This window comes from Myodes glareolus, chromosome 1 (genome assembly GCF_982192425.1).
Source record: "Myodes glareolus chromosome 1, mMyoGla1.1, whole genome shotgun sequence".
In the NCBI taxonomy this organism is placed as follows: domain Eukaryota; kingdom Metazoa; phylum Chordata; class Mammalia; order Rodentia; family Cricetidae; genus Myodes; species Myodes glareolus.
Window position 1 is genome coordinate 78,966,295 of NC_142026.1, and position 23,270 is coordinate 78,989,564.

The 23,270-nt window shown below is 50.1% G+C and overlaps 1 protein-coding gene across 2 annotated transcripts; it reads right to left on the bottom strand.

Annotated features, from left to right (window-relative positions):
* Positions 1–7,203: 7,203 nt before the first annotated feature.
* Spaca6 (sperm acrosome associated 6) lies at positions 7,204–22,904 on the bottom strand. 2 transcript variants are annotated; one of them, XM_087910445.1, is made up of 10 exons: positions 22,734–22,897; positions 18,745–18,896; positions 17,871–17,948; positions 9,978–10,046; positions 9,385–9,408; positions 8,669–8,746; positions 8,478–8,587; positions 8,003–8,159; positions 7,715–7,925; positions 7,204–7,298 (listed from the first exon to the last, which is right to left on the bottom strand). In XM_087910445.1, the coding sequence occupies exons 1-10, from the start codon at positions 22,847–22,849 to the stop codon at positions 7,265–7,267; spliced, it is 1,029 nt and encodes a 342-aa protein (XP_087766571.1). In that variant the 5' UTR covers positions 22,850–22,897; the 3' UTR covers positions 7,204–7,264. The 2 variants fall into 2 exon arrangements, with proteins under 2 accessions (XP_087766571.1, XP_087766570.1); XM_087910444.1 differs by having other exon boundaries at positions 8,478–8,746; positions 22,734–22,904.
* Between the last annotated feature and the right edge of the window lie 366 nt (positions 22,905–23,270).

The window sequence follows — 23,270 nt, forward strand, 5'->3', positions numbered from 1 at the left end:
CTCCCCGCTCGCCCATGTTGCTATGGAAACACAGTTTTTCCGCAGAGCCGATTCAGCTCCTCTTTGCCTTCTATGGCGCCGCTGCTCACCACGCAGCTTCCGCCTCAGTCAGGCGAGTCCGCTCAGGTGCTGAAAAAGCCTTCCAAAAACCATAGCCCCGCCAGAAGGCCTCTGATGTCACACGGACTTTAGCCTGCCCGCGACCTGGCTATTCGCAAGCCTCTGAGGACTCCAGCAAATTTCCCGCCAGCAACTGGTTAGCATGGCCATGCCTCCCGAACGAGCTAGCACTGGAGAGTGCAATTTTGCGTCTCCCTCCTGAGTAGCTGGGATTACAGGTGTGCACCACCGTGCCTGGCCCACTTCCGTGTTTCTAATCAGGCATTACCGCTCAAAGGCGGGCCGGCTGCCGCCAGCACTCTCAACACGATCAAGCAGCTTGTCTTTCTCAGTCAAAAATTAAAGTTTTTTGTACGTGAGAGCCAGAGACTGAGCTCTCTTAACAAAATTAGGCGAAAATCACCTCCAAAAGCTCTGTGGCTCTTTAAGAACAGGGAAGGCAGTGATCAAGCTTGCCTCCCTACGAGACTGTTGCCTCCAGTCTCTATCAGCGAGTACGCAGGTGGACGGAGAGGGAGCGGAAGCCGCGGTCTCCCGTACCCCATCGTCCTCAAAGTCCTGCCTTAGTTACCTCGCCTTTTTTGCTGCTGTTTACATTCCTCCTGCACTGAACTTAAGGGATTTTTCTTCCCCGTTGCTTTCTGTACCTTCTTTCAGATACCTTAACTTTGATTTTTTTTTGTATTTTCTTTTCTATTTAGGCCTATCCTTTGAAATTCCTTTTTACATTTCTTTTCCTCCCCTTTCTGGGGATTTCAACCGACGTCACTCACCGCTCCATGTTCTCAGAGTTCTGAAATTCAAGGCTCTCTGTGCTGGTGTCTGATCTTGGCTTTTTCTCCCGGGCTTTCTCAGGGTCCCCCGGCGTAGTTGTCAGGGTCCCTCAGCGTCCCGGAGTTTCGAGCACCAGTTGCGGGGCGCCATCCTGTCCAGCAGGAATGAACCCCACCAAAAACGAGAATTCCTTCTCTGGTCACATCTTTATTTGGAGCATTCCCTTGAGGAAAATTGGGGGAAGGGACGATAGAGCAGGGACGAGAGAAAGCTTAGAGAGAGAGCGTTGGGCCCCGAGGCAGCTGCTTTTAAACGGTGGAGCGGCTTGAACGCTGTCCTGATTGGTTAATGCCATCCTGCTGGTCTGAGCATGTGCAGGCAAGGGTGCAGGCAGGGTTGCTCAGCCCCACATGGCTACCTCCAAACTGCAGGACCACCTGTGCCTCCAGGTGGCTCCCAACAGGGATTAAAGGCATGTGTATGACTGGCATGGAATGATTTCTTCACTCAGCTGTCAGGAAAAAACAGGAGCCTCAGCAACCTCCCTCAGTTTGCTGTTCGTTTTTTCTTGGTTCTGAAGCTGGGACACCACTTATCTGCTACTGTGCTTCCACTCTGAGCATGCACAAAGCCGAGTTTGACCCAGCACTGGGAAACTAAGAATGTTAGTGCACACCCATGATCCTAGCACTTGGAATCCCTGCCCGTGGAGGTGGTAGGCTCAGGAGTTCAAGGTTGTCTTTGTGCAGTCTAGCTAAGAAAACACAAGCTCCAGATTCAGGGAGCAACTCGGTCTCAAAGGACTAGATGGAGAGTGACAGAGGACTTCTGAGACACCCTCTCTCCATCCCTCCAAAAACACTCACACTCTCACTCAGTATAAACAAGCAAATTGGGCTGGAGAGGTAGCTCAGTGGTTAAGAGCATTGCCTGCTCTTCCAAAGGTCCTGAGTTCAATTCCCAGCAACCACATGGTGGCTCACAGCCATCTGTAATGAAGTCTAGTGCCCTCTTCTGGTCTGCAGGCATACACACAGACAGAATATTGTATACATAATAAATAAATAAATATATTTAAAAAAAACAAGCAAATGTTTCTAAGCTTTGCTTTGCGTTCTTTTTCATGCAGCCATTAGAGAACCATGTTTCTCATCTGTGTCTACACATGGCCCTGCTAGGTACTCAGCATTGTGGCTCTAAGTGCCCTAATTACACTCTCCACCCAGAGGGAGAATTCCTAAACATTGTCTAAATCCCAGAATAGTATACCAAATAGCCTGCAAGATGTTTCCACTTAATAGTTAACCCACCTATTACACCCAACTCCAAACTTTTCTCCTTTTAATCCATCTCCCTGTCTCAGCAAACACAAGGGCATCATCTCAGTTCCCTGGGCCAAAGATTCAAGAGCCATGTTGCCAATTAGAGTGACCACTACAACTTTTCCCTCGACCACTGATTCGTCACAAACCCATTTACCATGTAAGCTACCAATTCAAAAGGAAAGAGATGTAGCTGAGTTCACATGGGGCTCCTAGTCAACATACCCCAAGATGCACACACCTTTAATTCCAGCACTCAGGAGGCAGAGGGGGGTGGATCTCTGTGAGTTCAAGGCCAGCCTGGTCTACTGAGAGTTCCAAGACAGGCCTCACAGCTAAGGAGAAACCCTGTCTCAAAAAACAAACAAACAAAAATTTAAAAAGACTACCTAGAAGAGTTAGGTACAGTGTTATACACCTATAATTCAAGCACTTGAGAAACAGAGATAAGACCCCAAGATCCAGGCCAGCCTAGTTTCGACAGGGAGATCCTGTTTCCAAAATAAGACAAACAAAAAAGTTAAGACCATCTAGATAATGAGTGTGGTGTCACCCAGATTCTCCCAGCATTTGGAATGTGGAAGAAAAAATCCTGAGTCCCAGGACAGCTTTGGCTATAAATTGAGACTCTGTCAACAAAAAATAGTAAGGTTAGGAGGGTGTCTTGGCTGGTAAAGTGCTTGTTACACAGAGACCTCAGTCCTTGCCCCATAACCTACACAGAAACCCAGGTGCAGTAGTGCATGCATGGCTGCAATTCCAGGTCTGAGGTGGTAGAGATGGGTGGGGATACCTGGAGGCCAGCAAGTCTAGTTAGCGGCTGAGCTCCAGGTTCAGTCAGAAACTGCCACAAAAAATATTTACAGGGTTGAGAGTGATTGAAGATGTCCAGCATCAACCTCCGACTTCCACACACAGGCACACACTATTGTAAGCACATACATGCAGAAAAAAAAAAAAAAAGGAAAATGCCAGCCATGTTCCTCTGTGACTTCTGTTGGCCTGAAGCAAGGACTGCACTAATTCTAGCTACCTCTAGCAGTCAAGGCATTCACCAAGACTTATCCCTTTCAAGGGATTCAGAGTGTAGGCAGCTGGTGCTTCAGCTCTAGACAGAGCAGAATTAGGTCAGGTCCATTACGGAGACAGCTGCTGTCCTTTCCTTGATGTCTTCTTGTCTCTTAGACTCTGCATTCACATCTGCCTGCAGATGCTGTTGCGTTCACCTTCTGGGTAGAATGGAGCCATGGTTTACGTGAGATACGCTCCCATGTTTGTGAACATGTAATCCCCAGTTGGTGCTGTCTGGGGAGGTTAGGAATCTTCAGGTGGAACCTTGCTGGAGGAAGTCTATCTCTAGGGTAAGGATTTGAGTGATTCTAGCCTCACTCTACCTTTTATTTTCTTTTCACTGCCTATGTGTGGATGAAACTATGACCATCCAGCTTCCTGTTCCTGCCTTCATGCCCTTCCCTGCCCACTGCTGAGCTTTCCCCACCATAAGGGACCTGTCAGTAATTCTGCAACTATAAGCTAAAATAGCCTTCTTCCTTAGGTTGCTTCTGGTCACGGTATTTTATCACAGTAAAAGAAACATAACTCTTACATTACTTCCCATTCCCTTTTGTCCTAGAACTTTGGTTTTTAACCTAATTTCTGCAGCATCTCAAAGTGCCACCTCCGAGACTTGAATCTGAAATACGCAGGTTTGTTTCCAAGTAGATCTCAACATCTGGGAAGACTATGGGGCCTTTTATGAGGTGTGTGGCCCACCAGAATAGATCACTGGTGATAGGCTCTGAAGGTTTATTAGCCAGGCCTCTGAATCCTATAACTCTTCACTTACGGGCAGGCAACAAACCTGTAGTAACACACTTCTACTGCCTTGTATGGAGCTCCTCAACCCTGCCAAAACCTAAGAGATTCAAAACCATGGGCCAAAATAAGGCATCCCTTTCTTGCTTCTATTGGGTACTGTGGTTACAGAAACAGGGAAATAACTGATATAGTAGCTATGCAGTGTATGACCTTCCATGGCTCAGTGTGGTGATCCGAATGAGAAATGTCCCCTATTCGTTCATACACACTGGTTCCCTTATTCTCCTGTTGTGCTGTTTGGGGGAGGTTATGAAACTTAGAGGGTAGAATCTTGCTGGATGATGCATGTTGCTATGGATGCCCCCGCTGAACTTACAGCCTCACCCCTCTTCCATGTGGCTCCCTTGGCTTCCTCTATGCATTTTGAGATGCATTCTCTTAGCTGCTTGCTGCCATATATCCCTTGTCTTCCTGATCTATCCCTCTGGAACCATAAGCTAAAATGAACTCTTGCTTCTGTTCGTGCTTTCTCATAGGTATAGAAAATTCACTAATACATTCAGAAACTGTTGGTGACCTACACAACCTGACCTGCCTTTCCCTTTCCTTCCACGCCGAGTTCACGGTGTGTTCATCCCATAGCTCTTTGCTTCAGTCCCTCCCGCATACCTGCAACTGCTGCACCAGGGCTCTCCAACATGTCCACAGCTTGCACTTTCCAGTCCTTCCTCAAATGTCAGCTTCCCAGTCAGACTGTCTTCAGAGCCAACTGCCACTGTTCCTCACACAGTATTCCAAAACTCTCCCTTACCTTTCCCTCACAAATACTATGTGTCTTAATTTCTTGTTTACTGTCCAGGATGCAATACAGGGGTTTGGGAAATGGCTCACGCAGCGCTTAGTGTGCAAGCAGGAGGATCTGAGCACAGAAACCTCACCAACTAGGAATACTGGCACATGTAATCCCAGCTCTGGGGAGGTAGAGCCAGCAATATGCCTGAGACATACTGGCAGGCCTGTCTAGCCTAATCACAAGCTCCAAATCCAGTGAGACCTTGTCTCCAATTATAAACGTGGATATCAATTGAGGAAGACACCTGATACCAATCACAGTCCTCCGCATGTACCCACACACATGTACACAGAGCACACTGAAAAAAATGAAAGAAAGAAAGAACGGTTGGTGGAAGTAAGGACACTAGTGAGAGATAGGACAAAACTAAGCTATGTTTAGAAGATGAGAAGACTCAACCTTTACTATCATCATTGGAAAGCAAAAAACTGCAGGAGAGTGCTTAATCATTAATCATGTCTAGGGCTAGGAGTATCTAGCTAGTTGGCATAGCACAAGCCTAACACACACAAAGCATGCCATTCTGCTGCCAGCACTGCATAAAACTGGGACCAGTAGTGCACACTTATCTTACCAGATTTGGAAAGTAGAGGCAGGAGGATCAAAAGTTCAAGGTTATCTGAGTTTTAGGTGATCCTTGGCTACAAGAGACTTCCTAAAAAACTAGCTGCCTGGGCTCGTAGGATAACTCTGCGGTTAAGAGCACTGGCTGCTCTACCTGAGGACCCGAGTTCAATTCCCAGCACCCATATGGCAGCAACTGTCTGTAACTCCTGTTCCAGGGGATCCAATACCCTTACAAAGACATGTATGCAGGCAAAACATTAATGTGCATAAAATACAAATAAAAAATTATTAATAAAACTGTCTATTATGCCTACATGGAACATGGGGGCAGAGGTGGGAGGAGGGAAGACATGGAATAGCACAGACTGCATATGGAACAGGAACTAGTCAGAGAAAGTCAATTGTGGGCTGGTGCCTGTACAACAGGCAGGAAGTCATTCAAGATGGAGGAAGAGCGGTAAAGGTCCAGACATGGAACAGAACTCTCAAAGTTCAGGGGACCAAAGCTGAAGCCACCCGAGCTGAAAAGTAACAAGGAAGACATGAGAGGAGATAAAAGCTATACAATAAAACAAGTTTCAGATAGCTGCCACGAGCATTTACTGAGCTGACGTAAAGGTAGACATGAGCGGGGAGGGGGGGCAGCAGTGAGGGATAAGAGAAAAGGAGGTTATGAGGAGAGAAGGAAAGAAAAACCACATATTGCAAATAGGAAACCTGGGGAGGCCGAGAATCATCATGGACATCATAGGGAGTAAAGAGAACTGCAGGGTAGGATGGAAAGCTCTCTTCCTTGCGTGGGAGACACAATTAGGACGACCAACAAGGGCCAGAATGTGGGGCCCTTTGGAAGTTTAACAAGGAATTAGATTTGATTTCAGTGACAACAGAAGCCATTGATGAGTTTGAGGCAGAGAACCCACTGTGACACACTTACCTAGATTGGAAACTAGTAGGGATCTGAGTCCATTCTGAGAACCCAGATGTAAAAAGCCTGCAGTTGTCATTCTAGGGCTGGTGAGGTGGTGACACATTGACTCTTGGGGCCTGCTGGTCAGCTAGCCTAATCAGGCAAGTCCTAACCATTGAGAAACCCTGTCACCAAAACACAGTGTGGTTCGTGCCTGAGGAATGACACTTGAGGTTGACCTCTGGCCTCCACATGCATGTATATGTACACAAATGTGGCCCGCTCACACATAGAAAGAAACCAGCCTAGGCAAAGTAGCTCACCTGTCTAGAATCCAAAGTAAGGGGCTGAAGGTGTGGCCCAGTGCTAGAACGACAGGGGTGTGACTTAGTGGTAGAGCCCTATCTAAACTATTCCAGTGACTGGCTGAGGTATGGCTCAGTAGTAGAGCTCCAGTCTAGAATCCTCTAGTAAGGGGTTAAGGGTGTAGCCCAATGGTTTTTGCACTGAACTGCTAGAAGACTATAGGTGCTACTTGTGGAAGGAAGTCTTGGGGGAAGAAAGGATTGGGGAGGGGGGATACCATATAGTACTCTAAGGGTATTTTCTATAGATGGAAATGTCAAGGAATCTGCTAGAGAACAGAAGGGTCTGGGCTGGTGCTCAACAAAGAGCCTCCCAAACTGATAACTTATGTCCTGTCACCATGGGTCTATACACCGAAGCATTGGGGGGGGGGGGTAGCTTGTCCTCCCTAGGGTGAGCAGTGACCTCATCAAAACGAACAAACAAGTCACCCCTCAAAACCAACAACAAAAAACAGAAAACAAACAAGAGGATCAGAACTGAAATACATTCTTTATTTCAGGGATGAATGTCAGATCAGGGCAGATAGCCTCGTTAGGGGCCACTTAAGTACCATCGAAAAAACACCCTGAGGAAAAAAAAAAAAAAGGAGTGTGTGCGCTGAAAAAGGGCTCAGTGACAGAAACACAATAGGATTTCAAATTGCAAGGAGAGCCTAGACCTGAGTCTCCAAGGAGCTCTGGTGTCGGGACTATGTTAGTTTATGAGCTGTAAGGATAGAATCTGGATTTCTCAGCCTGTGCAAGGAGGGCTAGAATCTGGACTTCCGGCTCTGAGAAAAAAGGGTTCGGTCTCCTAGGTCTGAAGAATTGGAGGCTAGAACCCTGAGTCTAAGGAAGGCAGTCTAGAGCCTATATACCATTAGTCTGAGAAGACCTGGGTTGGGCTCTGGGAGGAGGCTGGGGTCTGGACTCCTGGGTCGGAGGCCTGCGGCGGCGTGGACTTAGGGAGCTGCGGGAGGAGAGGGTGGTAGCTGACACTCACCACACTAACACAGTGACAGTAGCAGACACGAGTGCAGCAGTAGCCGCGAGCAGGAACAGGTTGCCAAGCGTCAGAGCCTGGGGCCTGGCAAGCAGTTCGCTTAGGCTGGGCCTCCAGGGCTCGATCATTTCCGCCTCCCGCGGCGTCCAATGCATCACTTCCCGGAACGTGACCTGGAGCTCAGTCTCCCCAGGCGGAGGAGGGCCAGTCACTGCCAGAGCGCGCGCATTAGAGGGCGGAACCCCGCCCTTGGCCCCACCTCTCCTCACATCCTTGCCCCGCCCGCACCGTTCAGAAAGAAGTAGAGCCGCGCCAGGGGGCGTTGGTCGTGCAGGATCACGCAGGAGAAGGTCCCGCGGTGCGTGGGTTGCACTGGCCGGATCCGCGCCAGGTAGCCGTGGGCCCCTGGCACATCACGGAAGTAGGACACGTCCTGAGTCCGGACCTGCGAGATGGCGGGGCTGAGGAGCTCAAATGCACCCGGACTCATCCAGAACGGGCAATCCCCGCCCAGTGCACGCCCCCTCCCCAAGCCCTGACTCAGCTCGGGAGCCTCTGACTCGTCTCGCTGCCATGAGTAACCCTTCCCAGCATTCTTAAAGTCTGACTCATAATGCACATCCAAGCACTGGTCTTCCATATATTTAACCTCAATCTTTCCCTAGGTCTCCGACTGCCCTCTCGCATTAAACCCAACCCCTTAGCCTTGCCCCGGAGCAGAACCGATCCCTTAAGCCCTCCTGCAGGCCCTGTCCCGACTCACACCTCCTCCCGCGAATTTCCATGAGTAAGTGAGCTCCGATTCAGGCAATTGGAAGCCCACGATACAAGAAAACAAAGCCTGATCCCCTCGCTTCACCGTCACGTCCTGAACTGGAGAGGAGAGGAAAGGTGATTCTGGCGGGCCTACACAAGCCCCGCCCCTTCCCTGGCGTGCCTGTGCAGCCACCTCACCTGGACAGTCTAGAGGGAGGTCGCAGACTGTGGAAAAGCAGCCCCAACAGTAGAAACGCCTAGTGACCTCCTGGACGCCTGTGAGCCGAGACCAGGAGTGTCTCCAGATCAGTTCTCCGGACCTTGTTGAATCTATGGGGACTCCCAGGGTTCTACTGGCGAGGTGAAAGACAGACCCCGCATTTTCTGCACTATTTAGATAACCCTGCTTAGTTGGCCCCCAGGTCACCTCCTGATTTGTTAAGTTTTCTGCAACATTACACTTATGTTTTGTTTGTGTGTTGTAGTCACTAGGAATGGAACCTAGGGGTTTATGCACGCTAGTCAAACTCCCTTCCACCGAGGCAGGCCCTCAGCCAGACTGGGAGATTCTAGACAAGTGTTCCTGTGCTGAGCCTTATCTTCAGAATTTTTTTTTAGATTTTGTTTTGAGACAGGGTCACCCTAGGTTGCCAGACGTGGCCTAGAACTTTATGTAGCCGTAGTCCAGGCTGGCCTTGGATGTGTGATCTTCCTGCCCTAGCCTCTGGAGTAGCTAGGATTGCAGGCCTTCATCAACATGGCCTCTTGCTAGGAAGTTTTGGCAGAATACCTAGTTAGTGCACTTTCCTATTGACTTCCTTTGGGTCTATGGCCCACTCATGGTCTTCATCTTAGGTTCCACGTTTCCGTCCCAGCTTCCCCTACTTTTTTAAAGTATGGGACTAAATCCTTACCACAAGGAGGGATGCAGTCCTGGGCTGTGGAGAGAAAGGAGGACGCATTAGGACCCAGAGAGTTGACAGAGAGACCTACCTAGAGCCGCTCCAGAGGTATTTCAGGCAGGCCTATGGCCCTATGGCGGAATAGTCAGGACTTGCAGCCCTCACCTCTGGAGGAAAAGTCTAGGCTCCTAAAGCAGCACTCGGAGGGCAGAACAGAGCACACTGTTCCTAAAGCGCAGGACCAGCACAGCACTTCATCCAGAGGGTGCGGCAAGGACAAGCGTGTCAAGTTGAAAGCCTACAACTAACTAGGAAAAGTGAAATGGGTGGTGGTGTGGGGCACAGGAGCCTTGAGGAGGAATCAACCTTGAAGTATTAATTACCCTTGGAAGTGGAAAAATCAGCACCTAATTAGTAGGCCCAGATAGAGAAGCATCAACTAGAGAGGATGCCTTTGAACACGGGGCCAAAAGCAGATTGATTGTCACATGATCTATCCTGGGATAGGAAATCCACTGGTCCCAGGGTTTAGGCAGGATTCCAAGTGTACAAATGTCTGTGTGGCGTAGTGTATTGGCAGGGGGCGGAGCTACAGGCTGGTTTACCTTTTTTAAGCTGTTGAATGGTCCTCTTCATTTTTGCTGCAGCACTAGGGAAGGCAGCCTTAAAGGACCCTAGAGGATAAAGCAGGGTGTTTGTACTAAAAGCCCTTTCCCTATGGCAAACAGTCAGGACTTGCTGTCTCTCCCATAGGCACATGCTGTGTTTCTACCTCCCACAGGTCCAAAGGGAAGGCTGGCAAACTTCTACAAGATGCTCTTTCTGCTTCCTGACAGCACTATCCATTTATATCTTAGTGGAAAGGGAAGAACAATGATTAACTCTTCTGCAGGGCTTACTGGGCCCTACAACGCTGGTTGTTTCCTTTCTCTGCTGCAGCCCTCTTGCTTTCACTCTCCATCACTCTGCCTATCTTACCATCTCATGTGTCACTGCAAGGGTTTTAATTACCCCAAATCTAAAGTCCCCCACTTTTGACTCATTGTGCCTCTTTCGGTTAACATAGACTTCACCAGTTTGCGATTACACATATGCAAATTAGATGTGCATGTAAATTAGATGTGTGTGTAAATTAGATGCTGAGATGTGATAACAGCATAAGTCTATCTTCTTGGTGTTTTGTTTTAAGATGGTGGCTCACTATGTTCCAAGCTGACCTAGACTTCTCTATGTAGCCCAGGCAGGCCTTGAACTCAGAGATCTGCCTACTTCTAACTTCCCAATGTTGGGATTAAAGGCACACACAACCATACCTGGTTTCTTTTCTGTATGCTTTTAATTAATGTTTTTTGTTCTTTGAAATATGCATGCAATGTATTTCGATTATATTCATTCCCTCTCCTATCTTCTTCCAGACCCATATACTGCCTAGTTGTCCTAACCCTCTTCATGTATTTTTTTCCCCTGGAACTGTAATAACCCATGCAGTCCAATCTTGCTGACCATCCAGTAGTGCACCTACCTACAGTGAACCTACCAACCTATCAGGAACTGCATGCACCCTTGAAGATAACTGGCTCTCGCTATCCGTTTGCCTCCATTTGGGGTGGAGGCTTGTGAGCCCCTCCCCCACAGCACTGGAATGCTGACCGACTTGATCTTGGGCAGGCAGCTACAGCTGCTGTGAGCTCAGGAGTACATTGGTTCTGTCAAGTCCACAAACCGCTTCACCTAGTCCTCTCCAACTTCTGACTCCTAACCTTTCCAATCTTTTCTCAATGTTCCCCAAGCTTCCACTTTTTGAATACAGCATCCTCAGAAACCACAAAAGGGTCCCAAGTCTTACAAAACAGCCTAGTAAGAATGTGTCTGGTGAACTTTAGAGTCTGGCAGGATCTGTAGGTCACCAGCTGTAGCCTTAGATCCAAATGTATCACCTGGATATGATAAACATCAGGCAGTAAAATGTTTCTTTTTCTCTTCTTTGTTCCATCTTTCTTTCTTTCGTTTTTGTTTTTAATTTTGTTTTATTTTAGGCAGGGTTTGTCTTTCTAGCCCTGGCTATCCGGTAACTCACTCTGTATACCAGGTGGGCCTTGAACTTGAAAATCCACCAGCCTATGCCTTCCAAGTGTTGGGATTAAAGGAGTGCACCATGACCGCTGGCTTGTTTCCTTTTTATTTATGAACTGTTTGCCAATATACAACTTTGGGACAGTTATATAAAAGTTTCTTATCTTGGTCAGTAGATGGTGTTGCATGCTTTTAATCCCAGCAATTGGGAGGCAAAGACAGGAGGATTTCTATGAGTTCAAAGCCAGCTTGGTCTACAAAGTGAGTTCGAGGACAGCCAAGGCTACAAGGAGAAACCCTGTCTCAACACAGCAAAAATATTGATATCTCTTTGCAAAACAACAGGGAGGAGGCTGAGATAGTTCTGCAGTTACGACAATGTCTTGCAGAAGACCCAGTTTTGTTTCCCAGCACCCATGTCAGAAGTTTCACAACCATCTGTAACTCTAACTTCAGGGCATCTGATGCCCTCTCCAGGACTTCAAAGACTCCTGAACTCAAGTGCACCAATGCCCTGTTTCCCCCATCCATATAATTAAATAAATCTTAAAAAAATAAATGGATTGCCAACACACAAAACTGATGTCAGAAAAATGCCTGGCATCTTCTTTTAAAAAAGTCCAAAACTATACAACAAAGACCATAGTGTCACAAGGCACAATTAGCAGTTCAATGACCACCACTGCCTTTAAACAGAACATTTCCCAGTCCCCCCCTCAACTAATATTCATTTCCACCCTTCTATACTCTGTTATGTTCTGAGTCCTTAATTCTCGCCACCACAGTACCCTCCAGATCATGAGATGGAGATCACCAGAGACCAACAAGATAGGGGGCCCTTCTGGTGGAAATGGTTGCGACAGTGTCCATCCCCCACCCCATTCATATGTACGGAAGAATGCCACAGTACTTGGAGGTGCTAAAATGATGTCATTTGGGTACATCTTAGACTAGTATGATAGTTCATCTTTATTATCAGATTCCTAGGATTTAGAATCACCATGGAAATAAACCTCTGGGCCTGTCGAGGGGTGGGAAAACCTACCCTGTATGTGCTTTGTACCATACCACGGGCTGGGGTCCCAGAGTGAACCAAAAGGAGCAAATTGAACACCAGCATTCATCTTTCCCTGCTTCGAGGCTGTGTATGCAATGTGATCTCCCGCTCCTGCTGTGACTTCCTGCCACAATATAGCAGTGGTTCCCAACCTTCCTAATGCTGCGACCCTTTAATACAGTTCCTCATGCTGTGGTGACCCCAACCATAAAATTATTTTTGTTGCTACTTCACAACTGTAATATTTGCTACTGCTATGAAATGTAATGTAAACATGTGTTTTCCAGTGGACTTAGGCGACCCTTGTGAAAGTTCCAAAGAAGTCACAACCCACAGGTTGAGAACCACTAGACTACACTCTTAAACAGTGAGCAAACAGTGATAAACCTTTTCTCCATTAAGGTTATTGTCAGGTATTCTGTTACAGCAATGAGGATGGTGACCAGGATATATGTATGTATGAAACTGTCAAAGAACTGATGGCATTAACTAAAGAATGGCATATGTTGCCGACAGAGCACCAAAGCCAAGAAGCTGGTTCTGAGGTCATAAAGAGCTGGAGTATGACCTAGAGATGGTAGTGCCGTAAGGAGGCTATGGTCAGAGTGGAGCCCTCAAGGGAAGGCCAGAATCCTGAAGGCCTCACCCAAGCTATATCTAGAAGCCAAATCAATGACTCCCAGGAGGATGTGAATGGGTGGGATATAGCAGGTGTACCACGGAGACCTGTGAGGTGGGCAGGGGTGGGACAGGTTTAAGTATGTAGTACACATGGGGTCAGGAGTAAGGGGAAATATTCTAACAGGGCAAGTGGAACATGGATTATGCCAACTGAACCATGATGGTACAAAGAGTGCTGCAATCAGTGAGGGGCATGTGTTAGGAGCTCGGACACTGGGGTTGAGTCCTGGCACGCAGAGCTATGAGGACATCTGTTTCACACAGAGGTCTATCCACAAATCACAGAACTGCCTCTATGTGAGGTTGGTTAGGTGACAACTCTCTGGTCCTCAGTTTCCCCATGCATAAAACAGCAATGGTGGCAGTGTCTACTACAAAGACCTGGGTGGGCAGGATTGAGTGCTACGGGAAATGGAATCTTCTTCATTCTCAGGTATTGTGTGGCTTGCTTTGGAGTGCACATTAATTAGCCTTGAGTTTGAGGACTTCCCTCACACTTGGGCAGAGTACCATCTACTGCTACACTCTCCAAATCTGAGATGGGGAAACTGATGTATGAAGAGGTTAGGGAAGTTGGATGTGATGACACAGTCTCTCTCCCACGGGGGAGACTGGAAGGATCATGAGATCAAGGGCAGCCTGGGCTATGTAGTAAGACATCCCTTCAAAACAGAAAGAACAAATAAAATAAGCGTCAAGGTCACACAGCCACTTGTAAACTCAGGCCTCCATCCTTATCCATTTATGCGTCATTTTCTAAAAGATTTATTGACTTGTGTGTCTGTCTATGAGTGTGTGCAGAAATCTGCAGGCCATGGATCTGCTCATACCCATGGAAGTCAGAACGCAGTGACAGGTGTCCTCATATATCACCATGCCTTTTCCTCTGAGGCAGGGTCTCTTTGATGCTCCAATTAATGTGTTCTCAAGTAGGCTGGAAGCCTGTCTTCATTTACTGTGGGCCTGGGGTGATAAGGGTGCCGGGGAACTACGGGTGCCGTAGTTCTCACGATCGCACAGCAGGCTCTCTCAACCACCAAACCATTTCTCTCTAGCTGTCTCCACTTTTCTTTGTGTGTGTGTGTGTGTGTGTGTGTGTGTGTGTGTGTGTGTGTTGGGATAGGGTCTCACGGAGACCAGAGAAGTCTCCAGAAAACTCATGGACAAATACACATGATAAAAAAAAATTAAAACAGGAGCCAGGTAGGGCAGTGGTGGTGCACATCTTTGTTCCCAGCACTTGAAAGGCAGAGGCAGACGGTTCTATGTGAAGCCAGCCTGGTCTACAGAGTGACTGCCAAGACAGGCTCCAAAGCTACACAGACAAACCCTGTCTCGAAAAACCAAAAACAAAACAAAAACAGGAAAAAAATCCAAAAAACCAGGAGCTAGGCAGTGGTGGTGCACGCCTTTTTAATTCCAGCAGAGGCAGGCGGATCTCTGTGAGTTGAAGGTCAACTGTGTCTACAGAGTTCCAGGACAGCCAGGGATGTTACACAGAGAAACCCTGTCTCGAATGAATAAAAATAGATAGAAAGGAAGGAAGGAAGGAAGGAAAGAGGGAGGGAGGGAGGGAGGGAGGGAGGGAGGAAGGGAGGGAGGGAGGGAGGGAGAAAAAAAGAAAGAAAGAAGAAAGAAAGGAAGGAAGGAAGGAAGGAAGGAAGGAAGGAAGGAAGAAAGAAAGAAAGAAAGAAAGAAAGAAAGAAAGAAAGAAAGAAAGAATGAATGAATGAATGAATCAGGGGCTGGAGAAATGCCTAAGTAGTTAAAAGAACCTGCCATTTTAGCAGCGTCCTTGGGTTCACAGTTCCCAGCCAGTTCCCACATGTTGGCTCACAATCACCTGTCACTACAGCTCCAGGGGATTCTGACAACCTTTTCTGGTCTCCTCAGGAACAAGGCATGAATGTGGTGCACAGACATGAATGTAGGCAAATACTCAGACACATAAAGTAAAAATGGAAATTCACTTGTTTAATGTCTGAAGTTTGAGTTCACACAATGTTTTGAGTGGGTCTGAGTTTTGGCTTTTTTTTTTTTCTTTTTTTCTGAGACAGGGTTTCTCTGTAGCTTTGGGAGCCTGTCCTGGAACTAGCTCTTATAGACCAGGTTGGCCTCGAACTCACAGAGATCCACCTGCCTCTGCCTCCCGAGTGCTGGGATTAAAGGCTTGCGCTGCCACCACCACCCAGCATGGGCCTGAGTTTTACCTGTGGCCTGTCACGTGATGCTATGCGGAGCAAAGATAACACTCAAAAAGGTTTTGTGTTTTGGAACATTTCATACACACACAAGTACACAGAGTAAGAGCACATTTATGTCACTGTTTTATCTGGTTTTTGAGACACTCTATGTAACCTAGACTCCTTCGATTCTGCTGCCTCAGCCTCCCAAAATACCTGCATTGTGTGAGCCATCACCACACCTGGATACTTTATTTTCCTTTAACACAGGGTCTCTTGTAGCCTGGATGGGCTTCAAACGCACAGTGTAACCAAGGATGATCCTCCTGCCTCCACTGACTACTGAAATCACAGATGTGTGCGGCCAAGAAGTATACTAGGGGCTAAGGATAAAATCCATTACTTCATGTACTCTTATCAATTGAGCTACATGCTCCCTGCCCTGACATTGGAATGATAAACTACATCTAGCTTAGAAACAGTTCAGATTTCAGATGCTGCACAAAGGATATTCAGCCTATACTCACCCTGTAAACTTACAGTGTGTATACAGAGACGTTATCACCTGTGTGACCCCCCAATAGACGGCACTAGTCTGGCTCATCCAATGCACAGTTATCTTAAATTCTGACTACATGTCTTCAAGCCCAGCTCAGCCCTAACTTTCCTACCTCACAGGACTGGTAACTGAAAATCCCTTAGGAGAATAATTGGCAAAAAAGACAGGGTCTGAGACAGTTCCTCTAAGCAAATACTCTGTAGCTTAGAAATAGCCCCAGCCTTTTACTGCTGGATTCTAAGTGAGAGTTTTATTACGAAGCCATACCTTAGAACCTCACTGGTGGATTCTTCACAGGTTCTCTACCCCGAGCCACACCGTCAACCTCACACTTTATTGGTTGTTTATTGTTTAATACAACATTAAATACAAGCATCTCGAGGGCAGGACATTAGCAGCTTTGGTCCCAGCTCTGACTCCACAGGTGATTCTGGAATATTCCATAGGCCTCCCTCTGAAGAACTTACTGTGCCAGTTCCTCCCAGTCTCCAATCTCTCCCTCTGTGGTGTCCCAGAATGTCTGTCAAAACCCAGAGCAGAAGCTCCTCCACCCTGCTTATATCACTGCGGTTTTCCAGGTGCCTTAGGACATCGTCATAAGTCACTTTTACTGCTTCCCAACATTCCGGCGTTGAGATGCCTTGTGGATGTCACCGCGAATATTCCTTCATGGTTATTGTGTGACTACCCTAATCATCTATACGCAGCCCAGCTCTTTCCTCCCTGCTCCCCATCTTAACAGATGTCACTCCTAAGAAACCAGACTTCACCCCAAGAGAAGGCAACTCCTTCCTTTCCCTGTAACAGACCACCAAATCCAGGCCCACTTTTTCATCCCTCCTCTTCAATGTGTTCGCAGATCCATGTCACAGGTGGCCTTCTCTCTAAGTTCAGCTTCCATCTCCCCCCAAGCCACTGCCCGACATTAGAAAGACCTTCTACTCCCAGGGCTGCACTTGGTGGCTTTTTCTAAGTTTCTAAAAAGGAGACAAGCCCAAACAGGAGCAGAAGGCATTCCCCAGTATCCTGCATTCCTTCCATCTCTCAGGTTCCTCAAGTTTTTCTTTGGGAATGGGGACACACAGAAAATTCTCTTCCACGATGGTCGTGGATACCCCCTGAATGAATGGACCCTTTGTTTGGGATGGTTCTGATATCAAACTTAGTGGAACAAAATGAACCATTGAAAAAGAAAAAAGAAAAAAAAAGGTCTTGAGCTCCCAGATCCTGGGAATGGCCAAGTTATCCTTAAGCAAACAAAAATGACTTCTCACATTGCCATAAACATACTGCTACGTAAGAGATTGTGTGTTCTGTGGTTGGGGTGACCAGGTGCAACTACTGCTAATCATGTGTTTACATGTCCTCATAGCCTTAAAGTTTGCTTCATACATTAAGGGCATGTTCTCCCTTAATGTCACAAGCAAGGAGTCTAGCACTGACTCTCCATGTCTATCCCCTGAATGGCTAGCTCCACTGCTCCTACCTTTGATAGCCATGAGAAATATATGTGTATGTGTCTTGTCCTAAGGGATTATGTCCTCCATAAAAAAGGATCATCCCCTCCCAGTGAGCTCTGATTGGGAGATAAAGTGCACGTCTCCCTGTAGGAGAAGAGAATGTGCTACCTTATAGGTGAATAAGTGGAGCCTAGGTGAAAGGCAGGAACACACCCAGACTTCAGAGCCCAAACAGTGAGAACCACAGATGGGTCACATGATCTTGACCCCACAAGGCTTCAAACCCTTTTGACTTCTATACCTGTCCGTTCCTGCCATCTTCAGCTCCACTCGCCTCCGAAGCTTCCCCAACAAACAACCTAATTCACACTGGTTTCCAGCATCACTCCCTCCAACCAGAGGAATGTCTTATGCCTCCACAAAGTCTGGGGCAAGGACGGGTGGAAGGTAGGGGAAGCAGAAGCCAAATTCCATGAAACACTCACCCTGAGCGGCAGCCACCTCCTGGAGGGCGAGTGTCATCTGTGTGAAAGCATCGTGCAGGTGCCCCCTCTCATCATAGTCTGAGGGTGGACAGGAAACAGGCTGAGGAAGCGTCATGGCACACACCTGGTGCCAATTATGTTCTATGTCTGATTCATGGTTGAAAGTGTCCACCCCCCACCCCCACCCCAGGGTCTCTGTGCCCTCTCTGAAGAGATAACATTCTCTCTCTCTCTCTCTCTCTCTCTCTCTCTTTCTCTCTCTGGATTTCTATCCCCAACCCTAACTTTCAATCTGGGTGTCTGTTCCTCTCTCCCTCTAGTCTCTCCTCTCTCCTCATCTCTCTCTAGGCCTCTGTCTCTGTCACACCATCCTGGATCTGTTACACCCTCTCAATCTACTCCAACCTCATAAGTCGCTGTCCTATCTCTCTGGACCACTGTCTCTCCCTAGGTCCCTGGCCCCTTCTCTCCATCAGTCCCTTTCTCCCTTAGTCTGGGTCTCTTTCTATCTTCAGGACTCTGTTCCTCTCTGTCTCTAGGTACCTGTCTCTCTCTGGACCTCTAGGTATCTGACCTTCCCACTCACTCGTGATCCCAGTCCACACCCTCCTCCCTCTGAGCGGTGATTCTTTTACTCAACCTGCTTTTCCACCTCCTTCTCATTCTGTCAAGGACTTCACTGTCCCTAGCCTCTCCCTGAGGCACTGTCTCTAGTCTCCACCCCTCTTTGACTGTGTTTCTTTCCCATTGTTTCCACCTGTCTCCCTTCCCTGTGTCTCTGCCAGGATCCTGTACTTAGCTTTACTTTGTGGAGTTGATCAAGGTCTCTCCTGCCCCTCCCAGTGCCCTGGATCAAGGACAGGGGTTTCCTCACTGATTTCCACGTCTGAGAGACCCTCAAAGGCAGCTGTGAGTGAGTCTTTACACTGGCCCAGCTTGGGGCCCTCTGTGCCCACAAACATCTGGCAGAGACGAAGGCGTTCCTCATGGGTGGTGAAGCAGAAGAGACATGCCCACGTGGATGCCCTGAAGATCAGCGGGAACATCAGGGCGATGCTCCCCACTAGGGCAACAAGGGCCATCACAGAGGGTCTCTGTGTCTGAGGAGTAGCTAGTAACCTTTGTGAGGTCACTGTGGGGGAGGGGGAGCTGTAGCCTAAGATCAGAGATTGTCTTTCAGCTGGTGGTCAAATGTCAGGCTCCATCTAGAGGAAGGTTGTCAGGGGTCACCTGCAATCCCTAAATTTGTAGCTGGGCCAGGCGCCAGGCTCCCAAGAACCTCACCTGTGACCCTGGACGTCCTCACAGGTTAAAGGGTCTCAGGGACCTAGAAGCCGGCATTGTAGCTATGGTGGACCAGGAAAGTCATTTTCCCCAGAGGTGGGAGCAGGAAAATGAGAAAGGAACACTGGCAGATACACTGAGCCCTAGAAGACAGAAACCGGGCAAAGAAGACAGAGAAGCCTGGAGAGATATCAAGAGGCCCAGAGACCCAAAATGTCACAGAGATAAGTGATAGATTCACGACTCTAGAGAAACTGAAGCTTCGTGAACCACAGAGACAGTGGGGTAAGAGACAGAGACAGAAAACAAGGAAATCTCCTAATGGCAGAGAGACTGCAAAGAAAAGGGCTAAGACACAGGGTGTGGGCAGAGAAGGCACCCCAGCTCATCCCAAGAACACTGGTGCAGTAGTGTGGACCTGGGGTCCCCGCCGGCCCCTTCCCGTGCAGGGCGCAGCCTGGGGAAAGCTAGGAGGCCGTATAGTGATCTCCTCGGGTGTCTTCCTCAACTATACAACCTCCTACCTCAGCCCGGGGGGCGCGGCAGGTGGGCAGATTGACAGATGGAATGGTGGGGAACCAGGAGAAACAGGGAGGGTGGGGAGGGCCGGGGAGGTCCCAGCCGCGATGGTGAGCCCCCGACACGGACCCACAGACACGAGCTTGTGTGCGGCGAAGGCCCCGCAAGGTCGGTTCTACGGGTGGGTGCCAGGACCCAGGAGTCCGGGCCCCCGGCCCCCTCCTCCCCAAGGAACCCAGGAATTCAGTCCCAGCCCTTATCCCACAATCTAGACCCCAGTCCCCCTCCTTCAAAGCCAGGGATTCAGACTCCAGGCAGCCTCAGACCCAGGGGTCACGAACCCAGCCTTCCTCCCTCAGACTCAGGGGTCCAGACCTCCTTCCTATTTCAGACTCAGGAGTCCAGGTCCCAGTCCTCCCTCCCTCCCTCAGCAGATCTGAGGATCTCTGGCAGTCCCTAGCGCTCTTACCATCTCAAACTCAGGGATCAATCTTTCCCCTCACCCCCACCCTTGCAGACCCTGAGTCTAACCACAAGCATTTCCCTTAGAGGAGGCACACCCGGGGAAGAGACCTGGCCTTTGGAGTGTAGAAAAAAGGGGGACTTATTTGTCTTGGTAATCTGCCCCCCCCCCCAAGAAACCCCTCGAGGTTTCAGACCCCAGGCCTGAGCTTAAGGGTTTCTGGGTCTCAGGAATACTCATGAGGCTCTCAGAAGGAACCTTCCTTTCTACCTTTCCCCTACTCTCAACCTTAAGGGTGACAGCTATGGTCCAGGAGTAAAGATACCAACAAGGGCCCTGTCTCCTAGACTCCTCCCAACTCAGGATGAGGTTGCTACCTTCACCCCTGAGCCCAGAGAGGAAACCACTTAGCCAAAGGCAATAGGCTGCAGGTGGGAGGGGCCCTAGGATCTGCACCCACCCTGAGGCTCTGAGCTCAGAACTGGTCCTCTGGGGCTTCTAGGTTCCATGTCCATCTTCTTGTTTCCTTCTCTCCGCTCGTTTCGCCTTACCCTGCCCTTTCCTATTTCTCCCTTTTTCTCAGTTTGTATCTTCCCTGTCTGGCTCTCCTCTCCTGCCATATCTGCATGCCTGGTCCTCACTCTTGTCTCTATTCTGGCTGACCCTCTCCGCATTCACCTCTCCTCTTCCTCACCTCGTATCTCCCATATCTACCTCTCAAAGCTCTCCCTCTTCTACACTGTCTTCTTTCGCCCCCTCCTTCCCTGGCTTTGTCTCTCATTTTCTCTCTTTCTCTGAATTCCTGTCTCCCTTTCCTCTTTTTCTCCCTGCTTCTTATTCAGTCTAGCCTCCACCCTCCTCTCATCTTCGAGTCTCCTCTCCGGGGTCTCTCTCTCTCTCTCTCTCCCTTTCTCTCCTCTTTTCGCCTTCCCTCCCAGATTTCCTACTCTCTTTTCCCTCCCCTCCCCCATCCTCTCTCTTTTTTCTCCTTCCCTCTCTCCCTCCCTCTCCCTCGCCGCTCAGAGCCAGGTCTGGAACTGGGGGTGGAGTGGGGGTGGGTCGAGAAGGGGCCCTGGGCCGGGGTAGCGACCTGCTGAGGCGGGGAGGGGGGGGGAGAGGGGCGGGAAGGGGGCGGAGAAGCAAAGCGGGAGGCGGGGGCCGGAGACGGGTCTTCGGCCCCAGCACCAGTCCTCCTTTCCCTCCTTTCCAACCTCCCAGACCCTTAGGCGGGGCGAGAGTCAGGCCAAGGTGGGGAGGAAGGGGAAGGGAGGCTCCCCCCCCCTCCAACAACCTGGCCCAGAGCCCAGGCCTGGGTTCCCAGCATGCCCCGGGGCTGCCTGGGGCCTGAGGAGGGGGGTGAGGAAAGCGGGGAAGCAAGAATCTTAAAGATTCTCCAGACCAGAGCATCTCTCCCACACCCAGCAAGTTTATCCCCAAAGGGGAAACTGAGGCTGAGAAGGTTCCGGACTGGTTCAAGGTCACTGCCCCAGGCGTGGGTGCACTTCCCTTGGGTCCATAGACTTGCTTTGGGGAATGGGTAGGCACTGGACTCCCCCACGCCCCGGGCTTGGGTCCCCTCCCCCCCTTTTGCAGACCCTAGGGAACCCCCAAGGGTCAGAGAGCAGACCCAAACAGTCTGGCACCATAGCAACCAACTGGCCCCGCCCCCTTAACCCCTGGAGGGCTGGTCTCCAGCTGGGGCTAAGACGAGGTGGGGGACTCGTGGTTCCGGGTAAGAAGCCCCCCTGCCTACCACCCCCCAAATCCTAGCAACTAAGAAGAAAAATACTTAGGGTCCTGACTCTCGGGTTCTGAAGGAGGAGGGGATGGGATGGGGGAGTGGTGGCCTATGCTTCTGGGCCGAAGGTGATGGTAGGAGAGTGGACTCTCGGTCCATAGACAAGAAGCAGCTGGGTGGCCCAGACTCCTGGGTCCTGTGCAGACCGCATCTAGAGTTTCGGATTGTGGAATTTTGGTAAAGGGCTGGAAGGTGGACTCTGAGGGAGGATGGGGCCGAGGCCTGGAAGCCTGGGTCCCCAGAGAAACCTGGTCTCTGGGCCTCTCCACTACCAGACATCCCCTGCCCCGGGCGCTGACCCGGGCCCGTCTGGCAGCCCAGACAACCTCCCCCTCCTCCTGGCACCCTCCCACTCACACGGCTCACCCTTGACCCCGCAAAGCCCCGCAGCCCCATCTCTGCCCCTCCCCCTCCCTTCCAGCCAGACGTTAACCCTTGGGCCGCCGGAGGCACCTCCAGAGCCAGACAGTCTTCCTCCAACTCCCCTGCGGTCTCTGGAATCTGGTCCCCAGTCCCTTACTCTCTGGGATTCTACATCTTTCCTTTAGAATCTCAGAGGTTCTCCCAGCTTCTGTAACCCAGGGAACCCAGAATCTAGACCTCCAGCTCCCTCCATCAAAGACTGAGGAGTTCGTACTCCCAGCTCACCACCCTCCCCCCAGCTGAACCACAACCGCCACCACTTCTCTGCCATCCAAGTCAGAACCCAGAAATCCAGGCCCAGGATGGCTGCCTCCTCCCTTGGGGGACCCTGGAGTCCGGCCCAGGTCCCATCCCCCCTCCTGTTCCGCAGACTCACCGCTCCGCGGCTCCAGCGTCGCGGGAAGCCAGTGTCCTCCAGTCCCAGCCCCAGGTTCTCCATCCTCTCCCTCTGCCGCCCGCGGCCTCTCCCCTTCCTCCCGCCAGCCCCGCCATCCTCCGCCCCCGGTCGCCTGCAGCCTCCGGCCGGTGCCTCCTCCCGGCACTGCGAGCTCGGGCTCCCCCGCCCTAGACCCCGCGGGCAGCGTGGCCTCGGACCGGCCCCCTCCCCGGGGGGCCCCTGCCCAGCCCCTCCCCACCGCCCAGCCCAGTCCGGCCAGGCTTTCCCCCACCCCCCTGCCCCGAAGCTGGCCCGGGTCCAGGGGAAAAAATTCCATCCAGCCCTAGGGAGGAGGAGCGGGGCGGAGGAGGGAACGGGAGGGGAGGCCGGGCTAGGGGAGCGTGACGCAGGGAGAAGGGAAGGGACAAAAGAGAGGCCGGGAGGCAGCGGAGGCAGGCTCCCTCCCTCCCTCCTCCTATGCTAGTGCCCGCTCAGTCTCTGCAGCTTTCTACCCCTTGGTTTTCTCCATCTCACCTC

What these genes read in the sequence shown, in the direction of transcription:
- Spaca6 (XM_087910444.1), bottom strand. Translation starts at nt 22,849, where the DNA reads ATGGCGGGGCTGGCGGGAGGAAGGGGAGAGGCCGCGGGCGGCAGAGGG. An exon ending in GGAGGTGGCTGCCGCTCAGG is followed by an intron (nt 10,047 to 17,870) that starts GTGAGTGTTTCA and finishes TTTATCCTCTAG; the next exon opens with GGTCCTTTAAGGCTGCCTTC. An exon ending in GCTCTACTTCTTTCTGAACG is followed by an intron (nt 7,926 to 8,002) that starts GTGCGGGCGGGG and finishes GCGCTCTGGCAG; the next exon opens with TGACTGGCCCTCCTCCGCCT.